At 51.9% G+C, this 25,334-nt stretch overlaps 1 protein-coding gene across 3 annotated transcripts; it reads right to left on the reverse strand.

Moving 5' to 3' along the window:
- Window positions 1-7,867: 7,867 nt before the first annotated feature.
- LOC112441539 (putative SEC14-like protein 6) lies at window positions 7,868-18,106 on the reverse strand. 3 transcript variants are annotated; one of them, XM_024977829.2, is made up of 12 exons: window positions 17,689-18,106; window positions 15,395-15,470; window positions 14,619-14,662; window positions 13,584-13,643; window positions 13,303-13,491; window positions 12,892-12,987; window positions 11,446-11,506; window positions 11,246-11,328; window positions 9,419-9,547; window positions 9,205-9,344; window positions 8,943-9,112; window positions 7,868-8,748 (listed from the first exon to the last, which is right to left on the reverse strand). In XM_024977829.2, the coding sequence occupies exons 1-12, from the start codon at window positions 17,740-17,742 to the stop codon at window positions 8,585-8,587; spliced, it is 1,266 nt and encodes a 421-aa protein (XP_024833597.1). In that variant the 5' UTR covers window positions 17,743-18,106; the 3' UTR covers window positions 7,868-8,584. The 3 variants fall into 3 exon arrangements, with proteins under 3 accessions (XP_024833597.1, XP_024833596.1, XP_024833595.1); XM_024977828.2 differs by lacking the exon at window positions 11,246-11,328 and having other exon boundaries at window positions 9,419-9,525; window positions 17,731-18,105; XM_024977827.2 differs by lacking the exon at window positions 11,246-11,328 and having other exon boundaries at window positions 9,419-9,525; window positions 17,689-18,104.
- Window positions 18,107-25,334: the final 7,228 nt, after the last annotated feature.

The raw sequence follows: 25,334 nt of genomic DNA on the forward strand, positions 1-25,334 counted from the left end.
CACCAGCAGGGACATTGATTACAATCAGTGACTTGGTGTTGTACATGCTATGGGTTGGTCAATGTATAATGACATATTCACCGTCGTGGTACCATAGAGAGTAAATTCACAAGCTCACTGCCCTACAAATCCTCTGTGCTCTCTGCCTTCTCTGTTTTCACTTTGTAAGAATGTGAGGACCAGAAAAGTTAAAATTACATGTGTGGCTCACATTTGTGGCTTGCATTATACTTCATTTGGGCAGTACTGTCCTGGAAGGATTTTAAATCTTAAGGAAAAAAGAAAAAGAAATTACCAAAGGCTAAAAGAAAGTAGAAGCGACGCTTACCACGTTTCTAGAAGGGGATGGTCTGCACTTAAAAACAATGACAGAAATCACAAAGGGCGATCAATTGGTTTGCCTACATAAACATACAAAAATCTGTGAAACAAGAAATGGAATTCAGGCATTTAGTCACTATTGGCTAATGTGAATTTGGGAAAAAATAAAATGGGACAGAAATTGACATCCTCATAAAGCAGGGGTCCGCAGCCTCCGGGATCTGACGCCTGATGCTCTGAGGTGGGGTCCGCAGCCTCCGGGATCTGACGTCTGATGCTCTGAGTGGAGCTGATGTAACGAGAGCAGAAATCAAGTGCACAGTGACTGTCATGTGCTTGAGTCACCCTGAAACCACCCCCACCCCCTTGGGGTCTGTGGGAAAATCGGCTTCCACGAAACTGGTCCCTGGTTCCAAAAAAGGTTGGGAAACGCCATTATAAAGAAGGCAGGCAAACTGATAAAAATGGCCAAAGGACGCAAGGCACCAATTACCAGAAGAGAACATGCACAGTGGCAATAATCACGTGGTTAATGCTTAACCTCCAGGTCACCAAAGGAGTATGTATACAAGCAATGACATGCTTTTTCCTCCAACAAATCAGCAACAAAAGAAAATAAACACACACAAACACACAGACACAAAATCGCTTTAAAAACGAAAATAAATTTCGTTATAAGTTGGTGAAACGGAGACATTCATATGTTGCTGGCAGGACTGCAAATCCATTTCAGCTTTTCTAGAAACTACGGACAATACCTATTATTAGAATCCTTCAATCGTTTACCACGTTACCCAATAATAATCCTAACTAACAAAAGATTTCCAGCTTAAAGTTGTTTGTGGTTAATAGGAATATTGGAAACAATTTTTCAGAAAACCACTGTGCTTAATATGATGATGAAGACGTTATAGCAACATGGAAAAAATACCGTGAAACAAGTTGGAGAAGGCAGGACCACGTGACATACGCCGTGTGGTGTGTGAGCTCAGTGCGCAGTCGTCACCAACTCTGTGCCACCCCATGGACTGCAGCCCACAAGACTCCTGGTCCAGGGGATTTTCCAGGCAAGAATACTGCAGTGGGTTGCTACCTCCTCCTCCAGGGGATCTTCCCAGCCCAGGAATCGAACCCCGCATCTCCTCCATTGCAACGGATTCTTTACCACTGCGCCACGTGGGGAGCCCTATGCTTCCAGAATGTAAAACAAACTCCACTAAATAAAAGAAAAGGCAGACAAGAGAAGAGACGTGTCCCCAACTTTTCTCACTCCTTGGGAAGTCATAGTTTTTAAATACCACAGGTAACAAGCCACCTCTAAAGAGAAGTCTTTATTTAACTAACACTTTGCCAGTGTTTTCTATGGGCCAGGCCCTGTCCTAAGGGCTTTGTAAATATTAGTTCAGGCTGTTTAATAGGTAACGGGAGCCACATTGGTAATTTTAAGTTCTTTAAAATGTAAAGACTTAAAGTTTAAACACATTAAATTATAATTTAGACACATGAAAATTTTAATTGTAATAATACAGTTTATTTAAGATAATGCCTCCGAAGTATTATCATTTTGGTGTATAATCGATATGCTTAATAAATGAAATCATTATTTAATCAATAAGTTAATAGTGAGAGAAATCAAAGAACTAAAGAGCTTCTTGATGAAAGTGAAAGACGAGAGTGAAAAAGTTGGCTTAACGCTCAACATTCAGAAAACTAAGATCATGACATTGGGTCCCATCACTGTACTTCATGGCAAATAGATGGGGAAACAATGGAAACAGTGACAGACTTTATTTTGGGGGGCTCCAAAATCACTGCGGATAGTGACTGCAGCCATGAAATTAAAAGACGCTTGCTCCTTGGAAGAAAAACTATGACCAATCTAGACAGCTTTTAAAAGGCAGAGACATTACTCTACCAACAAAGGTCCATCTAGTCAAAGTTATGGTTTTCCCAGTAGTCATGTACGGATGTGAGAGTTGGACTATAAAGAAAGCTGAGCACTGAAGAATTGATGTTTTGAACTGCCGTGTTGGAGAAGACTCTTGAGAGTCCCTTGGACTGCAAGGAGATCCAGCCAGTCCATCCTAAAGGAAATCAGTCCTGAATATTCATTGGAAGGACTGATGCTGAAACTCCAATACTTTGGCCACCTGATGTGCAGAACTGACTCATTGGAAAAGACCCTGATGCTGGGAAAGATTGAAGGCGGGAGGAGAAGGGGACGACAGAGGATGAGGTGGTTGGATGGCATCACCAGCATGATGGGCATGAGTTTGAGCAAGCTCTGGGAGTTGGTGATGGACAGGGAAGCCTGGTGTGCTGCAGACCATGGGGTTGCAAAGAGTCATACATTACTGAGTGCCTGAACTGAGCTGATCGTGCATTCTTTTTTTTTCTTTGGATCAAGTCTTTGAAGTCCAGCCTTCGTTTTGGGTGGCACATTTCAGCTCCAACCAGCCTCATTTCAAATGCTGGACCCGCCACATACGGTGTTCTGTTTGCTTGTTTTTACATTTTCATTCATGTATTTATTTCTTTTTGGCTGTGCTAGGTCTTCCTTGCTGCGTGGGCTTTGCTCTAGTTGCGGCGAGCGGGGCTACTCTTCATTGCAGTGCGGGGGCTTCTCTTGACGCTGAGCTCAGACTCTAGGGGGCAGGCGTGTGGGCTCAGTCATTGCTGCCCCCAGGCTCTAGAACACAGGCCCAGTTGCTCCGAGGCATAAGGGATCTTCCCTGATGGGGGATCAAACCCATGTCTCCTGCATTGGCAGGCAGAATCTTTACCACTGAGCTACCAGAGAAGCCCCTGTTTTGGTTTGGTTTTCTTGGTCACGTCTCACAGCTTGCAGGGTCTTAGTCCCCTAGTGAGAGATTGAACCCGGGCCCATGGCAGTGAAAGCGAGAAGTCCTAACCACTGCACTGCCAGGGAACTCCCCACTTGTGGCGTTACGGACTGCATTGTGTCCGCCCCCCAGTTCATACATTGAAATCCTAATTCCCAGCATCTAAGAAACAGGGTCCTTACAGATGTAATTAGTTAAAATGAGGTCAGAGTGGAGTGGGGTGGGCCCCTAATCCACCATGACTAATGTCCTTATGAAAAGGGGGAATTTGGGTACATCCATGCCGACAGGGAGGAGGCCACGTGAAGATGAAGGGGGGGGTTGGGGCAATGCTTCTATATATGAGCCGCACAACACCAAAGACAGCCAGCAAACCGCCAGAAGCTAGGGGAGAAGCAGAGAATAGATTCTTCCCCCCCATCCTCAAAGGGAACCAAGCCTCCCGGCCCCTTGATCCCGGCCTTCTAGCCTCCAGATCTATGAGACAATAAACCTCCTGCTGGAGCCTCTCGGTTTGGGTGCTCTGTGGAGGTAGTCGAGCCAATTAACACAGGTGGACAGTGGTTGCCGTATGGACAGTCCAGCATCGTCTCATCTGATTCTCCAGACACATTCTAAGGTTGGTCCTACGACTGTTCCCACTTATGGGTGAGAAAACTGAAACCAAACCCCTCCCCGCCAGGTCTCACACTCGGCAAGCAGCAAAGCCAGGATTGGAATCTAGACAGTTGGTGCAGGGCCAGCTGCTAAGCCTCTGTCTGCCGAGGATGGTTCCAGGTCAACGTTGAGTCCCTGTTTTTCCCACGCAGTACAGGTGTCCTGTCCTGAGCCTGAGCCATCACTGGGCATAGAGGACTTCCATTCTACCCATCTGGGCACCAGGCAGCCGGATCCCCTCTTATGTAATGTGCTGTCTCCTCCCACTTTCTGAAACTTGGCTCATTTCCTTGGTGCTCCTGACCCATGGGCCCAGAAGCCGGGCTGTGATGACGGCAGTGTCACGGTATGTGACCCCGATCCCTGACCTCCCTGCCCACTCACGGCGGAATCTCTCCCTCCCACCTCCCAGCTGCTCCTAAAATTCCTGGCATCTCTCAGGGGCCCTGCTCGCAGTCCTCATTCACACCTGTAACCTGCTAACTGAAGGGAAGCCCGTGCGGTGAAGGCCATCTCCATTTGTTGGCATGAGATCAGCTCTGCCAGGAGCTCCTGCCCAGTCTTCCCCCATCACGGCTAAACTGACCCCATTCTGTGGATGTCTAGGCTGGGCAAATGCCGCTGGATGTTCCTCCAGGGATGTAGGGCTTGGCTTGGGTCACCCTAGGTGGAGGGATTGAGAGAGAAGGTCCACCTGACTCAGATGCCCAGGTTAGGGCAGCCTCACACCTGGGCCTGCCTGGGAAATGGAGACTAGGCTCTAGGGCAGCTGGGGGAGTGTCTCCTTGACTCCTCCAACCAATTCAGGGTGACCCCAGGAAAGACAGGACCTTACATGACCATACCCCCAGGATCATCTATACCCTAGACACGGAGATGGCCACAAGAGCCTGGGAGAGAGAGAGGTGGCCAAGGGGATTCTGACCCACGACCCCCAAAGACCTGGGACCAGGGAAAGAGGCGGATCAGGGGCCATAATTGGATGCCTGTCTTTCTTCTCCTACAAAAGACAAGAGGGACCTGGCCTTTCCAAACCACAAATGACCAAATAGGGTGTGTGTGGAGCTACCTGTCTCCCCCTGCTGCTACCTCCTGCTACAGGGCCTTTGCACACGCCATTCCTTCTGACTTGAGCTCACTTCCCTTCCCTCCTCCTCCCATACTGCCTATTCGTGCCTCCCCGTCTCCTTCCCATCTCCTAAATGCTCAGGCAGACCCCTGCTCCTCTGTTGCAGAGACTTGCTCTCAGTAGACATGGCTTGGTTTGACATCTGATTCAGCCCCTTAACTGTCAGCCCCATGAAGGCATGGGTCATATTTGCTGCTCATCTTTGGATCCACGTGCCCATTTCACATGTGCCAGACTGAGCCTCACAGGCTGGTAAGAGCCAGAACCAGGGTTTGAACCCTTATTTGCACTCAAGTCCTGTATCCTTAACCAATATCTGTCCTGGCTGCCTGAAGATAGAGGGTTCTAATAGAAGTCTGAGCAAGACCACTGCTCTGGAGGTCTTGGAATGTCCCCCAGAGGAGGTGGTATTTGAGTTGGGCCTCTAAGACAGGAATAGGAGGAAGATGTTCTGGATAGAGGGGTTTGCATAAAGAAGCCTCCAGAGGCAAAAGGGAAGAGGGATACTCCAAGGGCAGGGGGCTCAAAAGACTGAGGTCAGGCCACGCTCGGGACTATGCCTATGAGCTGTCAGAGTGGGCGGTGGCCTTTGAAGCTTTTCAAAGAAAACATGGATGTGATTCCTCCTGCGGCAGGAAGATAACCTTGGGCGTGGGTTGAAGGGTGGCCTGGTGTGAAGGGTGGCCTGGCCAGGGCAAATGTTCAGAGAAGAAACACTGGTCAGGACGCTATTGCACAAATTTACGGTGGAGGTGGGCGGGGAGCGTGGGGGAGCGAACAGTGAGCTGGGGCAGGTCAGAGCCTGGACTCTGTACCAAACCAGAGCTCTGTCACAACCTCACTTGGGGAATCATCAAAGAGCTACTCCGTGTCTGATCTATGGGAATTATACCCTACCTGTAAACTACAAATTCATTACAGCTGATGGTTTTGAGCACTTCAAATACCCAAAGAGCAAATACAGAAACCCAGTGAATCCAAAAATTGTTACTACAGTTTTATTTAAGCTTGTTCTAGAGACATCCCATTGAAACTACTTTATTGATTCTTTCTTATACTTGTTTCCTGGGCTTCTCTGGTGTCCAGAGAATACCTTTGGCAGGTATTAGACCTGCCAATATAGCAGATGCAGGTTCAGGCCCTGAGTCGGGACGAGCGCCTGGAAAACGAAATGGCGATCCACTCCAGTATTCATGCCTGGGAAATCCCATGGACAGGGGAGCCCGACGGGCTACAGTTCATGGGGTCGCAAAAGGCTTGGACACGACTTAGGATGCAACAGCAACCATGTATTTGTCTCCGTACCTTCCTTTGGTGTAGTCCTTGGGTTACAACTGTATTCTTTGACATCTTTAAATTTCAATATTCGTTTTCCACTGTTGTGTTGGAACTTTAAATCTCCATAGATCCAAATGGAAAAGTAAAATGTTTTAGATATTTCTTGGTATCAAAGCTTTGAGTTATTGGCCAATTAACTCTGGATTGGGTGGCATATATCTGGGGGTTTCTCCCAAGGTGATTAAAGCCTGAACTGATAGTATCAGGCTGAATTTACTATCAATAGCTCAAGTTCACTTGTTACCTCGATCAGACTTTGAAAGTTTACACTTTTTATTCATGGTTTGTTCGTTTACAACTTAGAATGGCCCTTTCCTTCTTCTCAAATATCTTTCTATGCTTTCCCATTTTTATTGATCATTGGTCCCATTTCTCTCTACCCTGCCTCACTGGTGGGGCTCTCTGGAGGATGACTTCTGAGATGAAGGCTCAGTTTGTCTCTGGTGTTCCTCTCCTCAGAAGGCCACCTCGTACACCCCACGATGTACACACTGCTCAGTAGAGCTTTCCACAAGGGTGGACACTTCCTGTACCAACCGTGTCTGGCTGGGTAGTGTCAAAGATGAACAAAGTCAAACGCTAGTTAAAGACGTAAAGATGGATTTTATTAAGCATTAGCTATCGAAATAGGGAAGAGAGACTGGCATAAACTGAACTCAACTCTGCTGAAACAAAATGCAATTTCTTTCTTTTTATTTATTTATTTTTAACTGCGTCCGGTCTTGGTTGTGACGCAGGGACGTCAGCTGCAGCATGAGGGATCTAGTTCCCTGACCAGGGATCGAACCCAGGCACCCTGCATTCGGAGCTGGAGTCTTAGCCACTGGACCAGCAGGGGAGTCCCTGAGAGGATGGAGGCTGAGCAGGTGAACCAATTCTTAGATACCCTCACAGTAGGAAGGGGAGCGTGTGAGCCAAGACTTCTTTCTCCATGGGGAAGGAATGTGCATTCAGAGGGGCAGCGGCACAGCTGCTTGCTAGGCAAGTGTATTAATCACGTCTCCTATTTTCTGTGTTCTGATGCTTTGACACCTGGGGCTTTGTTGACCCTGGAGGGACCACCCCTCCCAGGGATAGCCAGTTCCTAGAGAGAGAGTCAAAGACCTTGATGCTGGGAAAGACTGAGGGCAGGAAGGGAAGGGGGCGATAGAGGATGAGACAGTTGGATGGCATCATTGACTTGTTGAACGTGAGTCTGAGCAAGCTCCGAGGGATAGTGAAGGACAGGGAAGCCTGACGAGCTGCAGTCCGTGGGGTCGCAAAGAGTTGGCCACGACTGAGCGACTGAACAACAAGAGAGAGTCTTGCCCACGAGTGTGCTTTTCAAATACGGAGCCCACACTCCAGCCTCCTCCTGCATCAGGCTCAAACTCAGGGCAACTGGTACCCAGAACCAGGTTCCAGACAAATGGGACAACCCCTTGACCCCAGAGCCTGAGGAAATCACCCAAAATAGCCCATTCTAGGCCTGCTGACCCCGCCTCACCCATTCCTTCCGGGGAAACCATAACAAAGGCTTTTGCCTGCAGGTCCTCCCCCTCCTTCCACCTCATGACCACCCCCCTCCCACCCACGCCCACCCACCGTTTCTCCGGGTGATCCCCTGTGGCATCCATGCCCTCTCCTCTTGGGAACTATGAGTAATGCATTATCTTTTAAATGGCAATTGTTTCCAGTTCTGTCGGTCATATTATATTTCACATTTTCTTTCTTTTTTAAAGTATTTATTTATTTACTTTTGGCTGTGCTGGGTCTTCACTGCTGTGCGTGGGCTATCCTCCAGTCGCAGCGAGCGGAAGGCCACTCCCTGGTTGCGGTGCTTAGCCTCCGGTTGTGGTGGGCTCTCTTGCGGAGCACGGGCTCTCGGGGGCTCACGCTTCAGTAGTTGCGGCCCCTGAACTCCAGAGCGCAGGCTCAGTAGCTGCGGTGCACGGATTCAGCTGCTCTGCGGCATGTGGGAGCTTCCCGGGTCTGGGATCAAACCTATGTCTCCCTCTTTGGCAAGCAGATTCTTTACCACTGAGCCATCAGGGAAGCCCTGCACATTTTTTTGTTTTAACACGATGTATTTCAGAACGGGAACTCCCAACTCAGTATCGGTTGGTAGAAAAGGGGCCTCGAGTTTTCTCTGAGCTTGAATCACAGGGGCTGGAGAGTTTCTGTTGCTCTGCTGGCTGCCACAGTCCCGCAGTTCCAAAGATGCAGACCCACTGTGACAGATGGGCTGGGACCAGCTCGGTAGGATCCCCGTTCCTGGGGAGCTTGGAGGGCAGTCTGGCTAGGGAAGGCTGTGAGCTCACTGCGGACCTAGAGGCCACAGAGGAGGGTGTGGGAGCCGCGAGGCTTGTCTAGAATTCTCTATCTTCTCCAGGGAGGTTTGGTCCGGGAGCAGCACCTCCACGGTGTAGCTGATGTGCTTGGGGTGGATCAGGCTGTAGGTGTTGTCAAACCTCAGGACGTCTGCGTCGGCGGGACGGACATTCAGAGAGGACGCCCACCTGGGACCTCGCCCTCCTGTGCAGGTACTAGACCTGGGTGCCACTGCCACACCCGAGAGCCCGGAGCCAGGGCCCCTACCTGGTGGGACCTGATGCACGCAGTGCACCTGCCCCCCACGCCCAGGTCCAGGAGGAGCCATCCCTGCCAACACTCACAGATGCCGGCTTCCGTGCAGGTGAGGCTCCCGTCCTCGGGCACCATGTGGGCGTTGTAGCGCTGGCTGGCCAGCACCTCCGTCATCTCCGCGGCCCGCTGCCGCTCCCCCATCTTGGTCTTCAGGAAAACCCCGAAGCCTATGTCCCCTCCGTCCGACCCAAACTGCCACCTGCAGGGGACAGGGCCCCACTGACCGCCACCTGCCTGGGCTCCGGGCCCCTCCCGACCACACCAGGTGTGTGTGGGGGGCGCCGTGCCCACCTGAGCACGCAGCCCGGGAACAGGATCTCGTTGTCCACCTGCAGGGAGGAGCCCCGGCCCACGGTCGCCTGGTGGTCGTACTGCACCCTCACGTGGTTGCGCAGGAAGTAATGCTGGGGCACGTCACCCCCGTAGTTGATCTGCAGGCGAGGGTGGTGAGCGGGCACCGCACCACGGCCATCTCCCCTCCCTCCCCGTCCTCTGGGCACCGGACCTTGGTCAGGCACTTGGGGTTGCCATCGGGGTCGGTCATGGTCCCCCCGAACTCCACGGGCAGCTGGTCGGGGCTGATGAATTTCAGCAACTCTTGCTTCCAGTTGCCTGTGGGGACAAAAGTGGGGCTCTGTGGGGGGGGTCGGGGGTTCAACAGAGGGAAGTGGGGCCAAGTCCAGGGCCGTCCTGTCCATATGACAGCCTCCCCCTACCTCCCACATACTCTCAGCGCCTCCAGGACAGAAGCCAAGAAGATCTAGGTCCACAGTGTCTGTGTGACCAGTTCCTGCCCCTTCAGCCCTGGTACCCACCCCTATCCGTCCAGGTGTTGGACCATGAGGCATCTTTTTTTTTTTTTTTTTTTGACCATGCCACGTAGTTTGTGGGATCTTAGTTCCCTGACCAGGGATCGAACCCGGGACCTCGGCAATAAAAGCGCTGAGTCTAACCACTGGACCACCATCTTTGCAGGGACTCAGATCAGTGTCTCCTGGAGCGTGAGGCTGAGCAGGGGCTTGTCTACCCTGGGCTTCCCTTTCCCTCGGAGACTGAACTCAGCCTTCCAGTCAGTCCCTGCCCTCAGCTCCTGCAGCTCCAGCACTCTCAGAACTGGGGGGAGGGTGTATCAGCCCTCCTCCCCCAACAGTGCTCTGACAAGCCAAGGTTGGTCCACAAAGGAGTGAGAGCATTATGGGAGCAAAGTGGGAGGAGGCAGAGGCGAACTCCCAGCATGCCCTGGGGCAGTGTGGACACAGAAATGAAACAGACTTCCCGTGCATTCTCTTTAAGGGAAAAGAACTCTTCATTTCTAGGCTATTATTTTATGGAAAAAAATTAAGATGTGTACAAAGATTCATCTATAAGCATCTTCACACCTCACTCTTCCTAATGGTAAAAAAAAAAAACAAAAAAACCTAAATTTTGGACTTTACCAAAATGAAATAAAGTTTATCACATGGTATGTGAAAAAGGTAGGTTCTAAAAGAGTATAACGTGGTATGAACCCATTTTTTTAAAAATGAATTTCTTTGAAAAGATAGTACATGTTAATAATAGTTCCTTGAGAGACAGGATTTACTCTTTCTTCTTGATATATTTCTATATTTTTCTAAATTTCCAAATGTTATCAGGTATGTAATTTGGAAAACCTGCATCTTTTTCTCCCCATTTTATGGGGGGAAACTGAGGAATCTGAGACTCAGAGCCGGTGACTCAGCCCACTTGCAGCTCACAGGTGGTGTTGTAAAGAACAACTCACAGGTGAGTTGTAAAGAATCCGCCTGCCAATGCAGGAGACGGGGGTTCAATCCCTCGGTCCAGAACATCTCCTGGAGAAGGAAATGGCACCCCACTCCAGTATTCTTGCCTGGGGAATCCCATGGACAGAGGAGCCTGACAGGTTATAGCGCAGGGAGTCGCAAAGAGTTGGACACGACTGAGCAGCTGAGCACATGTGTGATTTGAAAAACCTGCCTCTTATGCTCCCCATTTTACAGGGAAGCCTGAGGAACCTGAGACCCAGACAGAGCTGGTGACTCAGCCCACCTGCAGCTCATAACAGACAAAGTCATCCCTCAAATTCACATCTCTCAATCCAGAATTGGGGGCCCTCACATAGGCTGCCTCTGGGGTCTCTCAGAGCCCTCCTGGCCCCTCAGCCCTCTGGCAGGTGGACACATTGGCCTCAACAGTTGCTGCCTAAGGGAGTGGGTCCCCCAGAGCAGCTGTGTTCCCGAGCCTGGTGCCCTTGCGTTCGGGAACCCTCAGGTCTGCGGAGGAGCCACCCTCAGACCAGGTTCTGGAGCTGCAAAGGAGCTGCCCACTCAACTCCAAGGATCAGCACCTTCCTGCGCGTCTCCTCAGTGATGTACGGCTTGATCAGGTTGAAGGCCACCGGGAAGAGCTTGGGGGCTGAGACAGGCACCGTTTCAGGGTTTCCTGGGGTCTCCTTTCCCTGCCTCGTTGCCTCCCTGTCCCGTGCACCGCCCCCCAGCCCCACTTATGCATATGCGGAACTGCTTCACTCACCTTTCACAACAATTAAATTCTTCAAAATCTCAGGGTAGTTTGCCTCAAGTGCTGAGAAAAACTGTAGGGTCAAACTCAGGTCAATGCACAAGATGCAGGTGCCTAAATGCCGCCCCCTTAAGGCCCCTGAGGCCTCTCCAGACACCCCAAAAGCCTCCCAGACAAGAGGAACTCCCCCTGTCCGGTTTGTTGGGTCCCCGTCTCAGACACGCCCCCCGAAGCCATGAGTGCAAATTCTTGACAGATTTCCAGGGGATGACCCCACCTCCTGCAGACCAAAAAAATCCCCCTCAGTCAGGTCCCTGGAAGGTTCCCCTCTATGTGGCTTTGGGAACAAAATGCTTCCAGGATAAGAAACATTCAAAGTGGCAAGGCATGGCTTTTTTTTTGTAATTGGAATGTAATTTACATCCCATAAATGTCACCCTTTCACAGTGTAGAGTTCAGTGGCTCAGTGTACTCACCAGGCTGTGTAACCATCAGCACCGTCTAGTTGCAGAATATTCTCACCACGCCGGAAGGAACCCCGAACCCTAGCAGTCACCCTTCCCCACTCCCTGCAGCCCTGGTTGACTACCAGCGTGCTTTCTGTCTCTTATGGATTTACCTAATCTGGGTATTTCACATCAAGGGAATATACGTGGCCTTTGGAGTCTGGTGCTCTCAATTTATTATGTTTTCATGGTGCTTCTTTTTTTTTTGGACCTCGGCGCACAGTTTATGGGATTAGTTTCCCAACCAGGGATTGAACCTGTGCTCCTTGCACTAGAAGCGTGGAACCTTAACCACTGGACCGCCCGGGAAGTCGCTCGTGGTGGTTCTTGAAATGTTAAAATTTTTAGGTTCTCTGCTATCCTGGATTGAGCAGAAAGAAAAGGCAGGCTAGCTGCCCCGGCGGAGGCAGACCTTATCAGGGTCTCCCTTCCTTCCTCAGGACCCCTGAAGATGACTTGCTCCCAGCCCCCTCCCAGGTAAGAGAGGGTGAGCGGGGAGGGAGTATAAGAGCGGAAGGGATACCCACAGGGACCCTGACCAGCCTGGGGACCAAGCCCTGCTGTTGTGACCTCCCGGACGTGCGGTGGTGATGCTGAGGTGATGGCTGTGGCTTGGCACAGCCCTAAGAGACTTCGGGTTTGAAAGGATCCCTGCAGGGTCTTCCGTGATGGTCCAGTGGGTCAGGAATCCACCCTCCACTGGAGGGAGCGTGGGTTGGATCCCTGGTCAAGGAACTAAGATCCCACAAGCCTCAACCAGAGAGAAGTCTGTGCTCCACAAAGATCTGACAGCCAAAATAAATAAATACATAAATATTTAAAAAAGAAAAAAAAAGAGCCGCAAAACTGTGGGTGGAGTCAGAGAACCTCCCCACACACAGCCCACACCAGCAAGCGAGGGGCAGAGACCCAGGCGAGGGGACACCCAGCCCCCTGGGTAGGGCTCCCTCACCTCCTGGACAAGCTCCACTCCTGGCTTCCACAGATGTCTCAGGCTCAGCCCCTCGAAATCAAAAACAGTCGAGATTTTCTCCACTTTCTTCCCCAACTGCAAAGGAATGCTGAGAGGTGAGACCCCAGGAGGGTCTGTGCCCCCCACAGCCCACAGGAAGTAGGGCTGGGCCTGGCTCATCCTGGCGTGGAGGTTTCATGCCGGGAAGCCAAGTGCAGGGAGACAGGGCCGTCCCGAGGGGCACCCTCCCATCGTCTGCCCCTGGGAAGGCAGGTCACCCGAACCGTGTCTACTCGGAGGTGCTGGGAGGAGCCGAGGAGCTCAGGGAGGCAGGTGCCCAGTGCTGGGGGCTGTCTTGGAGGGGGCCAGATTTCGGCGGCCCAGGGGGATGGGGGGCCCTGGGACCCCCACCTTCTGGCTCTGCTGCTCACAGTCTCGCAGGAGCAGCTCCAGGCTCCAGAAGTTGAATCTGAGCAGCTCTTGTTTGGAGACGGAGAGGAGGAGGCCCTTGAGATCCAGGCCCCTGATGATGTGGTACCAGACGGGGCTACCCTCCCTGTCGTGGCCGCAGAAGCCACTGGGCTCGTACAGCCTGACCACCTGGATGGATGCACAAGAGAGCAGGGCTGGGCGGTGGGGGCGGGTTTGATGGAGAGCCGGGGTCTGGGGCGGGCAGGGCGCTGGGGGCTCACCTCTGAGGGCTGCCACGCGAGGATGTTGTCCAGATCTTGTTGCTTCCGGAACTTCATGTGCTAGAGACAAGGGAGGGTGGGGCGCAGCTGAAGACCCCTCCTGAGCCAAAGGGTCTGCGGGGACCCAGGGATGCCAGGCCAGGCCCCGCTGCCGGCAACCACTGAGGGCCCGCCAGGGCATCCCGGGCTCCATGGACCCAGAACTGAGGGTGGGGATGCAAGGGGGACGGAGGAGATGGGGTCTGACACGGATGAGGACAGAAACACTCAGAAGGGACCACGTGAAGCCCGCATCCGTAGCTGCCTCTCCCTGAGTCATCCCTCCTGGTCCCCAGGCTCCTGTCCCCACGTGGCTTTCCAGGGAGCCCCACAAGCAGGGTCAGACTAACCCTAACCCTAACCCCAGCTGCCGGTCACCCTTAGTCAAAAGCCTAGACTCCCTAGGTGGCCTGCTGGGTCCCCGGGGATGGGCCTGGGCCACCCACTCAGCTGTATCTCTCCCCTTTCTCTCTAGGGCACAACCTCCTGTGCGCCTGGGTTACTCCAGCTCGCCCGCACCTCAGGGCCTTTGCACGGCTCTGCCCTGTCTCCAGTCATCACACGGCTGCCTCCTTTTGGGCATTCGTGCTGGGGCCAACACATCGCCCTTCGGCAAGGAAGGCCTTCCTGCCCTCCCTCACTTCTTTCTGCCTTACTGTCTTGGCTGCAATTTCCACTCTCAGAAATTGCCTTGTCTATTTATTGATCTGGTTTCTTTTCTCTCTCTTTCCACCACTGCACTCTCCCCAGTGCGAGAAGCAGCGAGGCTCCACTTTGAGGTGCAATAAATGGTCGTTGCAAGAAAGTAAGGAAGGAAGGGAAGAGGGAAAGAAAGAAGGAAGGAAGAAGGATGGAAAGAAGAAAAGACGGAATTCCTGGCAGTCCAGTGGTTAGGAGTCCGGGCTTTCATGGCTGAAGGCCCGCGTTCAATCCCTGGCCCGGGAGCTAAGCTGCCACAAAGGGCAGGAAACGGGGCCGGGCAGGTGTTGCCCTCACCTTCTGCAGCATGGCCTCTGATTTCTTCAGGTCAAAGCTCCGAGCTGCAAGGAGGAGATAGGGTGGTGGTTGTGGACTCCTGGGGGCAGTGATCCTAGCTTGTGCCCCTCGGTGGGTTATTGGCCTCTGGGGTACTGTCCACTCAGAGGTGCTTGGAAGCGTCAAAGAGCTCAGGGAAGAAGGCTCTGGGTGCCCAGTGCTGGGGGCTGCCTTGGAAGGGTCAGGCTGTGGCTACCCGGGGGCTGGGAGGGGCCCCCGGCCCCCTTATCTCCTGCCTCCCTGATTCCCTGGGCTGATAGCAGTGGGTGTGCCCCTGGGTGGGCCATGGTGGTGGCAGTAGAGAAAGAAGGCACTACCCAAGAGGAAGCTAGGAAGAGAAGGTGTCCAGAGAAATAGCATGTGGAGTCCCTGCCACATCCATGGCCACCGTCAGGGCCCTGGGGACCATGCTGTGCCCAGGGTTCTTTTCCTAATGCTCTAAAACCCTGAAGAGATCAGACCCTCTGTATCTGGTGGAATCACAGAGCCAGGAATTATGTAAATCAAGAGCCTCTTCCACTCACACATCATTGAGGATGCCAATGAAGTTTTGTCTTTTAGGTTATATCTGTTGATACTTACTCAGTTAGAAACTAAAATTGTACACAGAAACTGTGTACACAGATAATACATATTTGCGGTTGCTTCCAGTGCCTGTGATTTGCAGCAACTTGTGACACAACAAGAGAGGCCTCGTATGCCCTTGACCTTCATCTCATGTTACGGTCCGTGCTCACCTCGGAGCCAGCGGAGCAGGAAGTAGTCGTCGGTGCTGGGCAGGACGGCCAGGATATCCTGCACGTTCTCCCGGAACTGAGGGCAGAGCGGGGAGAGACCCGGGTGGGCAGGGCCGCACGGTACCCCACGGCCGCAGGGGACAGGCCGGTGCCACAGGCCTGCAGAGCCCGCGGGCAACGGGGTGTCTGAGTAAAGGGGGCCCACCTGTGCTGGGGGAGCCGAGGCCTGGGCCAAGTCACGACAGTTCCCTTCCTCCCTTTGCGAAATGGGACAGTGATGATGAACCAGTTGCCCAAAGAGAGGATGAGATGCAGATTTTTGTTTTCTTTTCCTTTTTTATTTTGGCTGCACCATGAGGCTCGTGAGATCGTAGTTCCCAACCAGGGATTGAGCCCAGGCCCTCAGTAGTGAGATTGCAGAGTCCCAACCTCTGCACCTGCCAGGGAAGTCCCTGAAATGTGGAATAAATGAGATTTAGAGGGCTGACTCTTCCCTGACACCCATGGGGGCAGGGTGGGTCCTCCTAAGGGCCCAGCTCTCCACCCTCAGGGAGCCCCCAGGTCAATTCAGGTGGGAGGGTAGGTGACATGGAATCTAGGCTCAGAGAGGTGGAGCAATTTGCCCAGCGTCACACAGCAAGAGGCAAATGGTGTGTTTGATCCACACCGCATCATCCAGGCCTGAATGAGGGGTGACTCCACCCAACCTGAGAAGACCCTCTGCAGACAGGCTCCCGGAGACGATGGGGCAGTTTAGCTGGGCCCCAGCCCTCTCCAGGGGCTGAGGGTGCCACTTCTGTGTGAATGTCACGACTCTGAGACAGAGCCAGCTCTGGGGGCTCATGGACCTGGACCAGGACTCAGCAGTCCCAGTGCCATCTGGCCCGAGTCATTCTCCTCTTCCTGCATTTCAGTCTCCTTCGACTCCAAATAGGAGGGTCAAAGAACTAGCTCTGGGCCCCCCAGGCCCAAATGAGCTGATAACCTCTGTCCTCAGAAACACAAGGAAGGGGTTTCCCTCGTGGTCCAGTGGATAAGACTCCAAGCTCCCAGCGCAGGGGACCTGGGTTTGATCCCTGGTCAGAGAAGGAGATCTCACAGGCTGCAGCAAAGACCGAGCATGCCACAACTAAGAACCCGCGCAGACAAAGAAAGAATTTTGTTTAACATATGTTTAAAGAAGGAAAGAAGCACAAGAGAGTCTTTGGCCCTGAGCTAATCATACCGCTAGTACACCCATCCCCCGCCCAAGGGAGGAATCTGAGGCTCACGTGACCTGCTCTGCCAAGATCTGCACCTAATTCTGTTTGTTTGTTTTGGTGAGCCACGGGGCTTGTGGGACCCTCGTTCCTGGACCAGGGATCTAACCCGGGCCCTTGGCAGTGAAAGCGCCGAGTCCCAACCACAGGACGGCCAGAGAGGCCCCTGGACCTAATCCTTGACCCCAGTTGTCTTGTAAGAGGACTTATTCTCCCAGCCTAGCTGGAATCTGCCCTCTTTCAGATGTAGAATTCTTCAACGGCAGGATTCAGGGCCTCCCTCCATGCTACTGAGGTGAGCGACTGTGCCTGGAGCCCTCACTTGCCGTGTTCAAGCCCGAGGGAAAGACCCCAACGAGCTAGAAAGGACGCGTGCCCGCTCCTGCGTCCCCCAGATCAGAGCTAAGGCTGGGACCTGCCACCCCAGCAGCGCTCCCCTGTGGGGCCCAATGGAGTGGCCACTAAGTCTGAGACGTGGCCAGTCTAAATCGAGATCTGCCGTGAGTCTGAGACACACGCAGGATTCTGAAGACAGTACCAGAAACATCCCCGCGACCCTTTCTATACTGATTACAGGTTGTGGCAATTGATTACATATTGATTACATATCGTTGTTGCAACGATAACAACTTGGCTCTATCGGGTTAAATATATTACAGGGAATTCCCCTGCAGTGCAGTGGTTGGGACATGGCTTTCACCGCCGAGGCCCAGTTCCTGGTCCGGCAACTAAGACCCTACGATCCGGCCAAAAGTAAATGAGCAAAATATATTATCAAAATTGATTTCACTTGTTTCTTTTCCCTTTTGTAATGTGGCTGTTAGACACTTTGAAGTGACAAAGATGGCCTGCAGTTGTGGTTCACGTTATGTTTCTATCGGATAGCGCTGATGCTGACACTGGCCTCCAAGACCCTCAGAGTTGGGAAGAGACCTGGGGATACAGAGCTCAGAGGGAATCAGGGGCCCCTGGGGCATTAGGAGAAACTGAGGCCCGTGTAGGACTCTCCCTTCCCCGACCCCCTGCCACACTCACCTGGGCCAGCGCCCTCTCCTGCGAGGGGCTCAGGTCACCCACCTGCCCACTCATGCTGCCCACGGCGGTGTGGGGTCCGGCTCCCTGGTCCTGAGTGCAGGCCCCACTGTGTGTCTCCCTGCAGGCTCTCCTGTCTTCTACTGAGCTGCTGGCCCCACCCCTTCCTGCCAGGCCTGTCCTCTCTTCCTGGCCGAGGTCATTCCTTACCAGGTGCCTAGGGCACTGACCCTTGACTGGCCTGGATTCACATCCTCCTCTGTGAAACAAGAGCAGCGAAACTTGCCCCACAGCATGTTGAAAGGTGACACCGCCTGTCGTTACACACCCAGGGGCTGCTCTCCACCCTGCCTCCGGGCCCCCACCCCCGGCTCCTGTGTTCCCAGCAGGAGCCTCCTTGAGCCAGGAAGGGCACCACTCACCCCCGACAGAGGCCTGGAACCTCACTGTGTGACCCAGGCTCCAGTGGCCGCCCCATGTGTCTGGAGCAACTGCCCGTGACTCATCACAGCCTTGAGGGCACGAGGCTTCAGGGGCGAGGAGAGAACTTCCCAGGCCCAGATCCAGCAGGTGGATGTGTCGCCTGGAGCTGGGTCACACCTGGCCTCGGGTGAGGGGTGACAGCGGACTCCTGGCTAGTCAGCTGCCCCAGCTCCGGACAAGAAAGCCAGAGCCCAAAACCAGGACACGGGGGGCTCGTGTGTGCATGGGACCTGCACGCCTTAGGTACTTGTCTGAGACAAGCACTCCCACAGTGTACACAGCAGGTGCTCAATAAGAGCTTGCCAAAGGCCTAGAGGAGCTATCCTACGTTGAAGGTCAGGAAGGGCGGTGGTGAGGAGATACCCCTCGTCCAAGGTAAGGATCATTGGCTGCGCTTTGCTGGAGCAGCCGTGAAGAGATACCCCACGCCCAAGGTAAGAGAAACCCAAGTAAGATGGTAGGTGTTGCAAGAGGGCATCAGAGGGCAGACACACTGAAACCATACTCACAGAAAACTAGTCAATCTAATCACACTAGGACCACAGCCTTGTCTAACTCAATGAAACTAAGCCATGCCCGTGGGGCGACCCAAGGTGGGCGTGTCATGGTGGAGAGAACTGACAGAATGTGGTCCACTGGAGAGGGGAATGGCAAACCACTTCAGTATTCTTGCCTTGAGAGCCCCATGAACAGTATGAAAAGGCAAAATGATAGGATACTGAAAGAGAAACTCCCCAGGTCAGTAGGTGCCCAATATGCTACTGGAGATCAGTGGAGAAATAACTCCAGAAAGAATGAAGGGACGGAGCCAAAGCAAAAACAATACCCAGCTGTGGATGTGACTGGTGATAGAAGCAAGGTCCGATGCTGTAAACAGCAATATTGCATAGGAACCTGGAATGTCAGGTCCATGAATCAGGGCAAATTGGAAGTGGTCACACAAGAGATGGCAAAAGTGAACGTCGACATTCTAGGAATCAGCGAACTGAAATGGTCTGGAATGGGTGACTTTAACTCAGATGACCATTATATCTACTACTGCGGGCAGGAATCCCTCAGAAGAAATGGAGTAGCCATCATGGTCAACAAAAGGATCTGAAATGCAGTACTTGGATGCAATCTCAAAAACGACAGAATGATCTCTGTTCGTTTCCAAGGCAAACCATTCAGTATCACAGTAATCCAAGTCTATGCCCCAACCAGTAATGCTGAAGAAGCTGAAGTTGAACGGTTCTATGAAGACCTACATGACCTTTTAGAACTAACACCCAAAAAAGATGTCCTTTTCATTATAGGGGACTGGAATGCAAAAGTAGGAAGTCAAGAAACACCTGGAGGAACAGGCAAATTTGGCCTTGGAATACGGAATGAAGCAGGGCAAAGACTAATAATGCACTGGTCATAACACACACCCTCTTCCCACAACACAAGAGAAGACTCTACACATGGACATCACCAGATGGTCAACACCGAAATCAGATTGATTATATTCTTTGCAGCCAAAGATGGAGAAGCTCTATCTCCACGCAGCAAAAACAAGACCAGGAGCTGACTGTGGCTCAGACCATGAACTCCTTATTGCCAAATTCAGACTTAAATTGAAGAAAGTGGGGAAAACCACTAAACCATTCAGGTACGACCTAAATCAAATCTCTTATGATTATACAGTGGAAGTGAGAAATAGATTTAAGGGCCTAGATCTGATAGATAGAGTGCCTGATGAGCTGTGGACTGAGGTTTGTGACATTGTACAGGAGACAGGGATCAAGACCATCCCCATGGAAAAGAAATGCAAAAAAGCAAAATGGCTGTCTGGGGAGGCCTTACAAATAGCTGTGAAAAGAAGAGAAGCAAAAAGCAAAGGAGAAAAGGAAAGATATAAACATCTGAATGCAGAGGTCCAAAGAATAGCAAGAAGAGATAAGAAAGCCTTATTCAGCGATCAATGCAAAGAAATAGAGGAAAACAACAGAATGGGAAAGACTAGAGATCTCTTCAAGAAAATCAGAGATACTCAAAGGAACATTTCATGCAAAGATGGGCTTGATAAAGGACAGAAATGGTATGGACCTAACAGAAGCAGAAGATATTAAGAAGAGATGGCAAGAATACACAGAAGAACTGTACAAAAAAGATCTTCACCAGATCATCACCAGACCCAGATAATCACCATGGTGTGATTACTCACCTAGAGCCAGACATCCTGGAATGTGAAGTCAAGTGGGCCTTAGAAAGCATCACTACGAACAAAGCTAGTGGAGGTGATAGAATTCCAGTTGAGCTATTCCAAATCCTGAAAGATGATGCTGTGAAAGTGCTGCACTCAAAATGCCAGCACATTTGGAAAACTCAGCAGTGGCCACAAGACTGGAAAAGGTCAGTTTTCATTCCAATCCCAAAGAAAGGCAATGCCAAAGAATGCTCAAACTACCGCACAATTGCACTCATCTCACACACGAGTAAAGTAATGCTTAAAATTCTCCAAGCCAGGCTTCAGCAATATGTGAACCGTGAACTTCCTGATGTTCAAGCTGGTTTTAGAAAAGGCAGAGGAACCAGAGATCAAATTGCCAACATCCGCTGGATCATGGAAAAAGCAAGAGAGTTCCAGAAAAACATCTATTTCTGCTTTATTGACTACGCCAAAGCCTTTACCTGTGTGGATCACAATAAACTGTGGAAAATTCTGAAAGAGATGGGAATACCAGACCACCTGATCTGCCTCTTGAGAAATTTGTATGCAGGTCAGGAAGCAACAGTTAGAACTGGACATGGCACAACAGACTGGTTCCAAATAGGAAAAGGAGTACGTCAAGGCTGTATATTGTCACCCTGTTTATTTAACCTATATGCAGAGTACATCATGAGAAACGCTGGACTGCAAGAAACACAAGCTGGAATCAAGATTGCCGGGAGAAATATCAATAACCTCAGATATACAGATGACACCACCCTTATGGCAGAAAGTGAAGAGGAACTGAAAAGCCTCTTGATGAAGGTGAAAGTGGAGAGTGAAAAAGTTGGCTTAAAGCTCAACATTCAGAAAACAAAGATCATGGCATCCGGTCCCATCACTTCATGGGAAATAGATGGGGAAACAGTGGAAACAGTGTCAGACTTTATTTTTCTGGGCTCCAAAATCACTGCAGATGGTGACTGCAGCCATGAAATTAAAAGACACTTATTCCTTGGAAGGAAACTTATGACCAACCTAGATAGCATATTCAAAAGCAGAGACATTACTTTGCCAACAAAGGTTCGTCTAGTCAAGGCTATGGTTTTTCCTGTGGTCATGCATGGATGTGAGAGTTGGACTGTGAAGAAGGCTGAGCGCCGAAGAATGGATGCTTTTGACCTGTGGTGTTGGAGAAGACTCTTGAGAGTCCCTTGGACTGCAAGGAGAACCAACCAGTCCATTCTAAAGGAGATCAGCCCTGGGATTTCTTTGGAAGGAATGATGCTAAAGCTGAAACTCCAGTACTTTGGCCACCTCATGCGAAGAGTTGACTCATTGGAAAAGACTCTGGTGCTGGGAGGGATTGGGGGCAGGAGGAGAAGGGGATGACAGAGGATGAGATGGCTGGATGGCATCACTGACTCGATGGACATGAGTCTGAGTGAACTCCGGGAGTTGGTGATGGACAGGGAGGCCTGGCGTGCTGCGATTCATGGGGTCGCACAGACTCAGACACGACTGAGGGACTGATCTGATCTGATCTGAAAGAAGTGATGGCAAGGGAAGCTGGAAGGGGCCGCCTCTCCCTTTTCGGTTCTTATATGGGTCTCTGGTGCCTCTGGCTGCCGAGGGGCACCCCCTCTTCAGACTCCCGGCCTCAACTTGCCCCCTGACTGTGCCCCCCCAGGGTCATGTGAGTTCTCTGCTAAGGAAACCAGCCCTGCACTCCTGTACCTTGGCTAAGGTGTTAGCCTCCGCAGGGATAAGGACCAGGTCAGTTAGGACAGGTGTGGAGTAGGCCCTCAAGGGTGAAATAGCTCCTTCTCTTCCCGCTGCCCTATTTTCTCTCCCTCTTTTTCACCTTCTCCCTACCTCCTTTCTTCTCTTCCTTCCCATTTTTCTCCCTATTTTCCTTTTTCTCGACCATGCAGCCTGCAGGATCTTAGTCCCAAGATTTGCACCCACCCCCTGCCATGGAAGTGTGGAATCCTAATCACTGGACCCTTTCCTCTGTCTTTCAACATTTATTAAGAGCTGACTGTGTGTCAGGCCCTGGCCTGGCCACCGGAGGCTGGCTGTGTCCATAAGACCCAGGCCCTGGCCTGGAGGGGCCTCGCAGACAGGCAGATCCACGGCTCTGACCCTGGGCTAGCCGAGCTGAGATGTGCAGCCTGGAGGCCCTGAACCAGCCTGAACCTGGAGGCTGGGTTGTCAGAGAAGGGTGCCCAGAGACAGAAGGCAGAGCGTGCTTTGAAAACACGTAACAGTGTGAGGCCTGCAAAGGGAAGGGGGCTTTACACCATAGGAACAGCATGTGCGAAGCCCCAGAGGCATGCGGCTGCCTGGTTTCTCCTGAAGGGGATGCAGGGACCATGGTGGGGGAGGGGCTCGGAGCAGAGGATGGCCTCAGGCTACAGGCGGAGGGTGGCTCTTAGGGGCGAGCCTGAGGGAGGGACGAAAGGAGGGGCCCCGGTGAGGGGCAGAGTCCTGACCCGGGAGAGTGTGTTCGTGTCCTGGGGCTGCCTTAACAAAGTCCCAACAGACTGGGTGGCTTCAAACAACAGGAGTTTATTCTTTCACAGATCTGGAGGCTAGAAGTCTGAAATCGCGGTGCCACGTTCCCTCTGAAACTCTGGGAGAATCCTTCATTGCCTCTTAGCTTCCGGAGGTGGCCGTCACCCTTGGCGTTCCTAGGTTGGCAGCTGCGTCACGCCAGCCTCTGCCTGTCTTCGCGTGGCGCGGTCCCTGTGCGTCCGTGTGTGTTCACATGACGCGTCCACGTCTCATCAGGACACCAGCCATGTTGGATTAGGGTCCACACCGAGGACCTCGTCTTTCTTGTTATATGTACAAAGACCCTGTTTCCAAATGCCAGTCATAGGGAACTGAGAGGTAGGACTCCAGCATGTCTTTTCAGGGGATACAGTTCAACCCCTAACAGAGAGGAACAAGTAGTTTCACTGCATTTCCCCCGGGGGCAGCCTTGATCCCTGCTTGGCTTTCACGGGTCTGGCCTACGGGTCGCCCCCACTGGCCAGTAACGGCAGAACCCGCCGAGACTGAACTTGGTACCATGGCGCCCTCTTCTGTCCAGGTGTAGCAAGAGCAGCCCGGTTCCTGAAGGCGACCCCCTTGCAGAGCCGCTTGGAGACCTATTTTTCCGGCCACGGAAAAGCCCTTCAGTCCTGAGGCTGAGGTGGCCAACTGGAATGGTGCTGAAGGTCTGGGGGCTGCGAGCACCAGCTTGGCAGCTGACTGACCTGGGTTTGCGTCCTGCCTCTATGGTTGGCTGACTGGGTGACCCTGGGCTGGTGGCTCTGCTTCTCTGTGTCTCCATCACCTTCTCGGGGCAGCAAAGGGTATTGTGCGTGTTCCCACAGGGCACAGTGCTGGGCACAGGGTGGTTGCTCAGTATCTGGCAACTACTCATTATCAAAATGTTAATTGTGTTAATATGTGAGTTAAGAACTGTACTGATTTTAAAACAAACCAGGCAGATGATCAATGCTAATAAAGTAATTTATGTTCTTAGCATCTAGTAACGGCCAGATTTGTTCTCCTTGGATCCCCTAAAGGGCCTAAGAGTGCCAATATTCATAATAATAAATAATGAAATAATATATCAGATTATTATTGGCATTTCTAGGCCCTTAGAGTTCCAGGGAAATAGAATTACGGGGTTCCACGAGCCAGAAAGTTATAATATTGCACTCGATCACATCTCTCTCTGATTAATAAAAGGAGGGAAAATTCTCTAATAAATGTGGGGTCAGTTACAGCATTTCCTGCAAATACACCTAGCTATTGTCAGTTTTATTTATTTTCGCTTATATGTCTCCTTATGAATAAAATAAAGACTCTGAGGGTGTGCTAATCTCTTGCTACAAGGAACACTATGAGGGTGCAGGCAGTAGCCCCAGGCGGTTGGTGGGGTCAAACCGGTCCCTGCCGACTGGAAGTCCTGGTTGCCCAGGACTGAGGTGTTTGCTGCAGTGTGGAGCTTTCAGGGCTGAAACCAGGTCGGCCCCAGGAACTGAAACAGTCGGTCACCCTCACTCCTTCCTACCCTGCTTGGACCAGAAGCTCACTCCAGGAGGAGGACTGACTCAAGCCCAGGGAGGTGAGTGATCGATCAGGCTGACTTATCTGGCTTCAAATTCTGACCCTGGCACTCTTAGCTGTGTGACCTTGGGAAGGTCACTTAACCTCTTTGAACTTTGGTCTCTAAAGCTAGGATGCTGTACATATTCAGATAAGATATATAAGCACTTGGTTTGGAGCCTGGCACAAACAGGTCTCCAAGAGTCTCCTGGCTGCAATTTCTGCCTTCCACATCTGGCTTCTGGCTCCTGGTTAGAGACCGAAGGAAGGGCCTTTGTCCCCTTGGGGAGGCTGAGGGAGGCAGGTGGTTTGAGCTGACAAATCCCCACCCTGATTGATCATACTTGACGTGCATGGCTGCTCTCTGGACCTGAGCTCCAGCAGGGCCTGGGCCATCTAGCTGACTGCTGTCTGCTCAGGACCAGCTCAAGGCTGGGGTGCACAACCAACAGCTAATAAATACCTTTTTTTTTTTTTTGGATAATTGAACCCTAGGATGAGAGGGGGAAATCCAGGACTGAGGGAGGCTTGGAGCACAAGCAGAGGATGAGGCAGCCGGGAGAGGTCAGTGGGGGAGAGGGAGCCGGCAGGGACAGGGTGAACAGACATTGGCTGTGGAAAGGATTTGGGATCCTGGGGAGATGGTTTAGTACCGGGGTCTGATTCATCCTGCAAGCAATTCCCTTCTGTTCTCAGAAGGTCAATCCCACATGGTATATGGGATGGCGACTGCGCCTATCTCAAAGGGTTACTGTGAGGACTGATGAGGGCAGGAGGAGCCCTCAGCCTGGGTCCAGGGTCTGCTAAGTGCTCCCCACCTCCCTGTCACTCTCATGCACACACACACACCCCCCCCCCCAACATGATCTTCTAGATCTTGGGACCTCAC

Source organism: Bos taurus, chromosome 17, assembly GCF_002263795.3.
Source record: "Bos taurus isolate L1 Dominette 01449 registration number 42190680 breed Hereford chromosome 17, ARS-UCD2.0, whole genome shotgun sequence".
Lineage (NCBI taxonomy): Eukaryota > Metazoa > Chordata > Mammalia > Artiodactyla > Bovidae > Bos > Bos taurus.

Coding starts and splice junctions, on each gene's coding strand:
- LOC112441539 (XM_024977829.2), bottom strand. CDS start 17,742: ATGAGTGGGCAGGTGGGTGACCTGAGCCCCTCGCAGGAGAGGGCGCTG. Junction 13,492..13,583: donor TCGCGTGGCAGCCCTCAGAG/GTGAGCCCCCAG, acceptor GCATCCATCCAG/GTGGTCAGGCTGTACGAGCC. Junction 11,329..11,445: donor GAATTTAATTGTTGTGAAAG/GTGAGTGAAGCA, acceptor TGCCTGTCTCAG/CCCCCAAGCTCTTCCCGGTG.